Below are 10,761 nucleotides of genomic sequence, written 5' to 3' on the forward strand. Positions count from 1 at the left end.
GTGAATTGTTCCATGATCAGGTATGGATAGGTTCCGTGGTGGTTTGGCTTGTGAGGCTGGAGAGGCCTGCTCCGCGCCGTATCTCTAAATAAATAAAATAAAATAAAAGCCGGTGCACTGGGGAAGATCCACTCTCTCGACCTCGGACACCTGGGTCAGTGTTATGAGTAGTCATCACAACCCAGGGCTTGCTTGGTTGCAGTGAATGACTGGGACTTCATCTTTGCCTTGTCCTGCCCTTTGCTCTCCACGGATCTCACTGTGGATCTCCTCTTCCCAGTCCACTAGAGCAGACTCAGCTTGTCACCGAGTATGAGGCCAGCCAGCTACCCTCACCTGGTTTAGCCTGCCTGTCGAAGGGGCGTACTGGGGTGTGGCCACTGTCACATGGAGTGACAGGTGAGAGCTGAGTGTCCGGTGGGGACCAAAGGTGACTCTGCTGCCCCAGAATGGACACAATTGACCACTGGGTGGGGAGAGAGTTAGCGATAGGAAGAGTATCTGTGGGCTGTGGGAGGGGATTCAGTGGGGAGAGGACAGTGTCCGTGGGCTGTGGGAGGGGATTCAGTGGGGAGAGGACAGTGTCCGTGGGCTGTGGGAGGGGATTCAGTGGGGAGAGGACAGTGTCCGTGGGCTGTGGGAAGGGATTCAGTGGGGAGAGGACAGTGTCCGTGGGCTGTGGGAAGTGTTCAGTTGGTACTGTATTGGCAGGAACGTACTGTACATCTCACTCCTATTTTCCAGTGGATCTCCTGGAGGCTGTGAGACAGTCGACACAGACATTTCGGGTGCAGTATGTTGGATTCCTGCCTGTGGCCACCTCGAGAGGTGAGTAATTCCCTCTGTGAATCCAAAGTTCAAAGTGTGTATACGTTATACAACCTTGAGGTTCGTCTCTTTGCAGGGAGCCACAAAAAGAAGCCCAAAGGAACCCATTAAATAAAGACCCAATGTGCAGAGAAAAAATCTGGGCAGTGACCCCAGAGTTGCAAAGCAACAGTCAGTCACTGTTTTTCTTTCCTGCGTGGACTAGGGACCTCTCGCTGAAGCTTTTCAAGAACAGGGGCTTAATTCTAACTTGCACTTCCTCTTCAATCCCGAGGGTATTATTCCTGTCATCGTGGATACTAAAGTGAAATAACTGGTTCCAGAACACACACACTCTTACAACTCAACCACACTTCATTTTATTTGTGCACAGGGAGACCAGCGTGGCCCCCATCACCCACATTGGTCTGAATTCTGAACAGTAAACTTGCCATTTTCATACAGAATTGGGTTACCAGTAACGGATATTGACCATTTGATCAATTATATATGTTTGAATTCCTTTCTTACAAGATCAATTGTCATTCACAGTAGCGGGGTTCAAACTCAACAGAAACTATAAGCTGACGACCACTCACACTTTGAAGTTAGAAAGGCTTTTTTTTTGTCCCTTAGTTGTTGGGTGTATTTCACATCCTTCCCACCTCATCTGTCTCTGGAGAGAAGTTATGTTCTTCAAAGATCTTTCTGAGTTCTCACATCAGGGACCCACTAGTATAGTTTAAAAACACACTGCTGCAGTCTCCCTGTCCTGTCTAGTTTGTGGAGAGCAGACGTGGCTCTGGAAATCTCACTTCAAAGGTCTCCATTGTCCGGGTTTGAACACACACTGCCACAGTCACCCTCTCCTGAACGTTGTTTTCAGTCCTTGCCTTACTGCAACTCCCACATCCTCTTCTAGTCCTTCCCACCACGGTCGCTGGGATAAGACATGTTGGGTCTAAGAATTCTCAACATAACTTTCTGTCCCCAGCTCTGTGAATATCTGTATCCAGGGTGCCTAAGCCTTTTGCAGAGTATTGTATTTATCAACGTGAAGCGGAGCATGTATTTGTAAATTTGGCAGGAACAAAGGATGTTGGGAATGGTGGGGATATAGTGCCATGGATGGATGCGGATCAGGTGGCAGAGGGGAGTGCCGGGGCAAGGGGGTGATGAGACGGGTGCAGACACACCCAACCCTGAGACACCAGGCAAGGTCATTTGATTCCAAACAATTGGTTTATTGATCATTCCAGAATGTTTCTATGGTGCTTCCTGCTCCCTTCCCTCTCCCTTCCCCTTTTCCCAACCATGATTCCACTCTCCCTGCTCCCTTCCCACTCTCAGTCCACAATAGAGACCCATATCAGAATCAGGTTTATCATTGCTCACATATGTCACGAAATTTGTTTTTTCTTGCAGCAGCAGTACAGTGCAGTACATAAAATTACCACAGTACTGGCAAAAGCCTTGCGTACCATCGCTATATATGTATGTGCCCTCCCCATCACTGAGCACATCTACACAAAATGCTGTTGCAGGAAAACAGCATCCATCAGGGACCCCCACCTCCCAGGCCACGCTTTCTTCTCACAGCTGCCATCAGGAAGTTGATACAGGAACCTCAGGACCCACACCACCAGGTTCAGGAACAGTTATTACCCCACAACCATCAGGCTCCTGAACCGGTGTGGATAACTTCACTCACCACAATGAGCCTCAGGACCCACACCACCAGGTTCAGGAACAGTTATTACCCCACAACCATCAGGCTCCTGAACCGGTGTGGATAACTTCACTCACCACAATGAGCCTCAGGACCCACACCACCAGGTTCAGGAACAGTTATTACCCCACAACCATCAGGCTCCTGAACCGGTGTGGATAACTTCACTCACCACAATGAGCCTCAGGACCCACACCACCAGGTTCAGGAACAGTTATTACCCCACAACCATCAGGCTCCAGAACCAGTGTGGATAACTTCACTCGCCACAATGAGCCTCAGGTCCCACACGACCAGGTTCAGGAACAGTTATTACCCCACAACCATCAGGCTCCAGAACCAGTGTGGATAACTTCACTCGCCACAATGAGCCTCAGGTCCCACACGACCAGGTTCAGGAACAGTTATTACCCCCCAGTCATCAGACTCTTGAACTGGGATAACTTCACTCCGTTTTATTCACCCCATCACTGAACTGTTCCCACAGACTCACTTTCAAGGACTCTTCATCTCATGTTCCTGATATTTATTGCTTAATTATTATTACTTGTTTTTTAATTTCTCTATTTGTATTTGCACAGTTTGCTGTCATTTGCACATTAGATGTTTGTCTGTCTTCATTCTCTAGAATTTTTCATGGATCTGTTGTGTTTCTTGCTATTTACTGTGATCGCCTGCAAGAAAATTAATCTCAGGGTTATATATGGTGACATATATGCACTTTGATAATAAACTTGCTTTGAGACTTTGAGAATATTCTGATTGGTTGTATCATCATCTAGTCTGGAGAAACCTGGACGACAGGAGGCTGCAGAGGGTTGTAAACACAGCCAACTCTATCAGCCTCCCCAGCACTGAGGACTTCTTCAAAAGGTGGTGCATCATTAAGGACCTTCCTCATTACTACCATCAAGGAGGAGGTACAGGAGCCTGAAGACAGACAGACACCCCCCCCCCCCCCATTTTAGGAACAGCTTCTTCCATGAACCTGTGAACACTCCCGCACTATTCCTCTTTAGCACAATTCATTTATTTTGTTTTTATATTTTAATTTACAGTGAACTTATTACACCTTACACTGTAGTGTAGCTGCAAAATGCAGATTTCATGACATCAGAGACCATAAACCAGATTCCAATTCAGACTCTTGATATTCCGAGAAGGTTGTTGTTATTTTTAGCGGGTTAAGTTTCAAGCGTGTGTTTAAAGTCCTCGATGCCTCTTCATTTCCTAGGGATGTCGCTGGTTAACGAGGTGATCCAGAGTCTGTTAGATTCCTCGGATCAGGAGGCGTGGCCGTCTGTAATGCTCCGGGTCACTGACACCACGCTGTCCGTCTCTAAGGGAGAGGTGAGACCCGTTTTGAACCTTCCACATTGCAGAGATCTGTGCCACACAGCTGCCCATTTCTATGCTGTGTCGCGATTGGTTGTGAACATTTCAAAGACTCTTAGATGGGCACGGTGGGTGTGAGAGAAATTGAGAGTTATCTGCTCTGTAGGAGGGATTTCATAAGATCATAAGATATAGGAGCAGAATTAGTTCATTTGGCTCATTGAATCTCCTCCACCATTTCATTATGGCTGATCCAGTTTTCCTCTCAGCCCCCATCTCCTGTCTTCTCCCCATATCCCTTCATCCCCTGAGCAATCAAGGATCTATCAAACTCTGCCTGAAATATACATAAAGACAGCCTCCCTAGCTGCATGTAGCTAAGAATTCCACAGATTCATCACTCTTCTGGCTAAAGGAATTCCTTCTCACCTCCATTCTAAGAGGACACCCCTCTATTCTGAGGCTGTGTCCTCTGGTCTTAGACTCTCCCAGCTTAGGAAACATCCTTTCCATGTTTTCTCTAGCAAGGCCTTTCACCATTCAATAGGTTTCAATGCGGTCCCCCCTCATTCTTCTGAATTCCAGTGAATACAGACCTAGGGCCATCAAATGCTCTTCATGTGACAAGCCATTCAATCCTGGAATTATTTTTGTGAACCTTCTTTGAACCCTCTCCAGTTTCAGCACATCCTTTCTAAGATAAAGTCATGAGGGAAAATTAGAGGCATGAGAGAAAAGTTGGCCAGAATTGATTGGAAAAGAAAACTGGCAGGGATGACAGCAGAGCAGCAATGGGTGGAATTTCTGGAAGGAATTTGGAAGGCACAGGATATATACAACCCAAAGTGGAAGTCAAGTCAAGTCAACTTTTATTGTCATTTTGACCATAACTGCTGGTACAGTACATAGTAAAAATGAGACAACGTTTTCAGGACCATGGTTTACATGACACAGTACAAAAACTAGACTGAACTACATAATAAAAAAAAACAACACAGAGAAAGCTACACTAGACTACAGACCTACACTGGATGTATAAAGTACACAAAAACAGTGCAGGCATTACAATAAATAATAAACGGGACAGTAGGACAAGGTGTCAGTCCAGGCTTCGGGTATTGAGGAGTCTGATAGCTTGGGGGAAGAAACTGTTACACAGTCTGGCTGTGAGAGCCCGAATGCTTTGGAGCCTTTTCCCAGATGGCAGGAGGGAGAAGAGATTGTATGAGGGGTGCATAATGCTGTTTCCTTTGCGGAAGGAGTATTCTAAAGGAAAGATGACCCAACTGTGGCGAACAAGTCAAAACCAACATAAAAGCCAATGAGAGGGCATATCATAGAGCAAAAATTAGTGGGAAATTAGAGGATTGGGAAGCTTTTAAAAGCCAAAAGAAGGCAATAAAGAAGGTAAGTATGGAATATGAAAGTAAGTTAGCCAATAATATCAAAGAAGATACGAAAAGTTTCTTCAGATACATGAAGTGTAAAAGAGAGGCACGAGTGAATATTGGATCACAGGAAAATGACGCTGGAGAGGTACTGATGGGGGACAATGAAATAGTGCATGAATTGAATAAGTATTTTGCACGTCTTCACTAGCAGTACGGTGGAAGTCCCTGGTGTTGGGTCACCATGAAGTCTGTGAGGTTACCATAACTAAGGAGAAAGTTCTTGGGAATCGGAAAGGTCTGAAGGTTGATAGGTAGGTCACCTGGATCAAATGGTGTACTCCTTAGGGTTTTGAAGTGGAGGCATTAGTAATGATCTTTTAAGAATTACTATAGTCTGACCTCAGAGGTTGGGAAATGTTGGAGTCAATTGATAAGAATGTGGTTTCAGGGTGCTTGGAGGCACACGATAAAATCAGCCGTAGTCAGAATGGTTTCTTCAAGGGGAAGTCCTGCCTGACAAATCTGTTGGAATTCTTTGAAGAAATAACAAGTAGGGTAGGCAAAGGAGAATTGGTTGATGCTGTGGTGGTAGAGGCAGGGCAGATAAATTTAATAAACTCCTATACACATAGAAGACAGCCACATGAAGGACTATGTGGGAGGGAAGGGTGATGGGGTGGAGATATGTACAAATTGATTAGAGGCATAGATTGAGTAGACAGCTCGACAACTTTTTTACAGAGTGGAAATGGTTAATATGAGAGGGCACAATTTTAAGGTGATTGGTGGAAAGTATAGGGAGGACTTTGGTGTAAGTTCTTTCTGCACAGTGTGGTGGGTGTCTGGAACGTGCTGGCAGGAGTAGTGATGAAGTTGATACATTATGGAGATTTAAAGACTTTTAGACAGGCATGTGGATGATAGAAAAATGGAGGGCACTGTGGGAGGAAGGGTTAGATTGATCATAGAGGAGGCTAAAAGGTTGGCACAACATCACGGGCCAAAGCACCTGTACTGTGCTGTAAAGTTCTAATTCTCCCATTTAGTGATCACATATCTGTAACTGGCTGAGATTAATTTAGTAATTAATAAGAAAGGACACACTAGAACAACAGAGTTCATTGTCATGCAAAGTGGTTGTAACGTTGCTGTACTGAGGTCGTGATTAGGGTTATGCCAGTTGGTTCAAAAAGCGAATGGTTGGAGGGAAGTAGCTGTTCCTGAACCTGGTGGCGAGGGGCTTCCAGCTTCTATACCGTCTGCCCACTGGGAGTTGTGACATGCAGGGGCCCAGATTTTGGGGATGTCTCTGAGCGCCATTCCGTTTGTTATTGTCCAGGAGAGGGAAGATCCGTGGTGGGAATGCCGTGTCCGGTACCTGACCTTCCTGGGAGTGGGGAAGGACCCCCACACCTTCGGCCTCGTGGTGGATACCAGTCAACAGTGCTTTGAGTGCCACGTCTTCTGGTGCGAGCCAGATGCTGGTTGTGTCTCCGAGGCAGTTCAGGCTGCCTGCATGGTGAGTCTCCTGCATTTGGCCCTTTCCTCACTGCTAGCTCTGAGCAGTTAGTGTAATGCTCTCACGGCACCAGTGGCAAGGAGGAGCTGAGGTAATGAGCTGGGAAGTTGAATGGCGAAAGGAATAAAGGGCTGGAGGAGAGGGAATCTGAAAGGAGAGGGTAGCCGTCCATGGAGGAAAGGGAAGGAGGAGGAGTACTAGAGGGAGTGATGGGCAGGTAAAGAGGTAAGGTGAGAGAGGAACAAGAATGGGGAATTCTGGAAATCCAGTGAAACACACACAAAATGCTGGAGGAACTCAGCAGGTCAGACATCATCTATGGAGAAGAGTCAATGTTTCGGGCTGAGACCCTTCATCCGGATTATGAGCCAAAATATCGACTCTTTATTCCTCTTGTAGATGCTGCTTGACCTGCTGAGTTCCTGGAGGAAAGGGAATCATCTGCGTCCATGGTATTCTGGCTGCCGTCTGACTCTCCCTCCCTGCTTCTGTCCCAACAGCTGCAGTATCAGAAGTGTCTGGTGGCTGCTGCTCCACTAGCTGGTTCGAGGGGAGCCCTCGGGACAGAGAGCACCACCGCGGGCCTGAAGAAAAGCACTGCTCCGCCCCTGCCGCTCGGCATCACAGAGACAGAGGCCGGAGCCCTGGTCCCCACCCCCAAGCTGTCAGCAGCCTCAAACCTGAAGCGGGGCTTGCTGACGCTGATCGACACGTTCCGGCAAAAGCCATCCGTGCTGCAGATGCCATAGTATTTGGGGAGGGGGGAGGCGAGGGAACGGTAGAGGAAGGGAGCACCAGGGGTTGCTCGCTGGAGATGCTCCCTCGCAGCTCCCGACACCCTGGTTCAATCCTGACCGTCTGTCGGTGGAGTTTGCACGTTCTCCCTGTGACCACGTGGGTTTTCTCCCCGGACGCTCCAGTTTCTTCCCAACATAGAACAGTACAGGCCCTTCAACCTGCAATGTTGTGCCAGCTCTTTTACCTACTCTACGATCAATCTAACCCTTCCCTCTCACACACTCCTCCATTTTTCTTTCATCCATGTGCCCATCTAAAAGTCTCTTAAATGTCCCTAATATATCTGCCTCGGCCACACCCCTGGCAGAGTGTTCCACACACCCACCACTCTCTGTGTAAAAACCTACCTCTGATATCCCCCTATACTTTCCTCCAATCACCTTAAGATAATGCCCCCTTGTATTAGCCATTTCCAACCTGGGAAAAAGTCTCTGGCTGTCCACTCAATCTATGCCTTTTATCACGTACAGCTCTCTCAAGTCTTCCTTTGTTCCAAACCGAAAATCCCGAGCTCACTCAAAACTGTCCTCATAGGACATGCTCTCTAATCCAGGCAGCATCCTGGTGAATCTCCTCTGCACCCTCTCTAATCCAGCAGCATCCTGGTGAATCTCCTCTGCACCCTCTCTAATCCAGGCCGCATCCTGGTAAATCTCCTCTGCACCCTCTCGAAAGCTTCCACATCCTTCCTATAATGAGGTGACCAGAACTGAACACAGTATTCCAGGTGTGGCCTAACCAGGGTTTTATGGAGCTGTAAGATTACCTTGTGGCTCTCGAACTCAATCCCCTAATTTGGCCAATGCACCAAAGCCTTCTTAACCACCTTATCCACTTGTGTGACAATTTTGAAAGATCTATGAATGCAGACCCCAAGGTCCCTCCGTTCCTTCCCACTGCTGAGAAACCTGCCGTTAACCTTGTACTCTGCCTTCAAGTTGGACCTTCCAAAGTGAATCACGTTACTTTTCTGGATTGAACTCCATCTGCCATTCTCGGCCCAGCTCTACATCCTGTCAATGTCCCATTGTAACCCATGACAACAACCTATACCATCCACACCACCAGCCTTTGTGTCATGAAGGGGAATGGAAAAGTGCATAACAGGGCAAACTCCATCTCATCCCTTGTTCCTCACCTTGCAATCCTTGGCAAATCTTCCATTCCTCCCCCTCCTACAAGCACTTGGGAGCTGCATGAAGAGCTTGTCTTTACTGCAAGTCCCCAGGCTGTTCTCCTTCCCCTCTGCAGGCCCATTTTTAATGGTTTGTGTGCCGGCCCTTTGAAGGTGTCTGTAATGCCGTTACATTTATGCTTTCTCTCTTGGCAGTGATGTTTAATCGGCCCAATCTTTATTGAATAAATTTCTAAAATATTAAGACAGTGAGTTGCTTAATGAATTCCAAAAGACACAGGATCAGAATGAGGCCATTCAGCCCATTGAGTCTGCTCCACCATTCCATCATGGCTCATTTATTATCCCTCTCAACCCCGTTCTCCTGCCTTTGCCCCGTAATCTCTGGTGCCTGGTCTAACCAAGAATCTATCAACCTCCACTTTAAATCTAATCACTTGGCCTCCGCAGCTGTTCAAGGCAATTAACTCTACAGATTCGCCATCCTCTGACTGAAGAAATTCTTCCTCATCACTATATTAATGGACTATTCTGAGGCTGCTCTCTCTGGTCCTTGATTCATTCACTGTGGGAAATATCCTCTCCACATCCACTCTAACTAGGTCTTTCAATATTTGATAGATTTTCACTGAGATCCCCCTCATTTTTCTAAACTTCAGTGAGTACAACCCAGAGCCACTAAACACTCCAAAAAGCAGTCAAGGGAGTTGGCCATACCATCATTCTATGAAGTCCTCTGACTTCCTTTCCATCTCCTGCTCCCTTTTGGAGGAGTGGAGTGGTTAGGGGAAAGATTGCATGGGACAAACTGTGTATGGGGTCAAGGCAGGAACTGCTGGAGGAACTGAGCAGGACAGGCAAAATGGTGGAGGGAAATGGATGATGCAGGGTCTTTCAGGTCAAGACCCTTCAACGGGGCTGGAAGGAGGAAACTTGGCTTGTATGAAAAGGTTGGGGGTATGGGGAGGAACAAGAGCTGGTAGCTGATTGGTGGAGGATTCAGATGAGGGAGGGGAGTGAAAGGCAGACTGCCTCCACCTTTTTCAGATCTTTAGACCAGAGGTGAGGAGAAACTGATACTAGTTAGTTCCCCTTTTTCTAGTCTAGATGAATCATTCTATCTATTTCTCTCTATAGATGCTGCCTGACCTGCTGAGATCCTGAGCGTGTTGTTTCCTTAAGGTTGTTCTAACCAGGGATTGGGGGGTGGTGGGGATAAGCCCCCACTACCTATAAATGCTCCCAATGGCACGTGTAACTGTTTCCATTGACAGCAGAAGAAACAAAGGCAGGTTACTGCTGCCTTAAGATTAGTTGCTTTGGGCAGATGGAGCTCATCAGCTGTGATTGGTAGCTCACCCAGGGACAGGAAAACTCTGATCTCAAACCTCTGCTGCCTTGTGGCTATACCCACTCATGGAGAAAGCTTCAGAAGTAAACCTCAAAGAAAACTTTAGAGCCGGGGTCCCTAGGGCTGTCCCACGCTGAGTTTAACGCTGACCGGCAACTCCTGCGACACCAGGGTGCAACATCCATGGTCGATCCTGACCAATGGACAGTCTCATGTTGTGTTTGATGCAGGTAAGTTGAGGCTAGCTGAGGTGGGAGATGAAGTGAGAAGCTGGGAGGTGATAGGTAAAGGGTTGGAGAAGAAGGAATTTAATAGGAGAGGTGAGTGGGCCATGGAGAAAGGGAAGGAGCACCAGAGGGAGGTGATGGGCAAGTGGAAAGGATGAGAACTTTTAACCCTTCCCTCCCACATATGGTAACCCTTCATTTTACTATCATCCATGTGCCCATCTTAAATGTGCACCGCCTCAGGCAGGGCATTGCACCCACCCACCATTCTCCAAGATGAAATGAGAAGCTGGGAGGTGGTAGGTTGGAAAGGTAAGGGGCTGAAGAAGAAGGAATTTGTTAGGAAAGGAGAGTAGATTCTGGGAGAAAGGGAAGGAGGAGGGGAACAAAGGGAAGGTGATAGACAGGTGAGGAGAGAAAGGGGTGAGAAAGGGAAAAGGATCCAGATAAGAAAAGGTGAGAGGGGAAC

General features: G+C 47.3%; 1 protein-coding gene across 1 annotated transcript in view; it reads left to right on the forward strand.

Moving 5' to 3' along the window:
* apbb3 (amyloid beta (A4) precursor protein-binding, family B, member 3) overlaps positions 1-10,684 on the forward strand; it is a 67,010-nt gene extending 56,326 nt beyond the window's left edge. The window contains exons 9-12 of the mRNA XM_059990654.1: positions 745-828; positions 3,771-3,886; positions 6,602-6,781; positions 7,282-10,684. Of these exons, the coding sequence (XP_059846637.1) occupies positions 745-828; positions 3,771-3,886; positions 6,602-6,781; positions 7,282-7,530 (629 nt within the window). The 3' untranslated portion in view covers positions 7,531-10,684. The remainder of the gene's footprint in view (positions 1-744; positions 829-3,770; positions 3,887-6,601; positions 6,782-7,281) is intronic.
* Positions 10,685-10,761: the final 77 nt, after the last annotated feature.

The sequence above is a fragment of the Hypanus sabinus genome, chromosome 15, assembly GCF_030144855.1.
Source record: "Hypanus sabinus isolate sHypSab1 chromosome 15, sHypSab1.hap1, whole genome shotgun sequence".
NCBI classification, from domain to species: domain Eukaryota; kingdom Metazoa; phylum Chordata; class Chondrichthyes; order Myliobatiformes; family Dasyatidae; genus Hypanus; species Hypanus sabinus.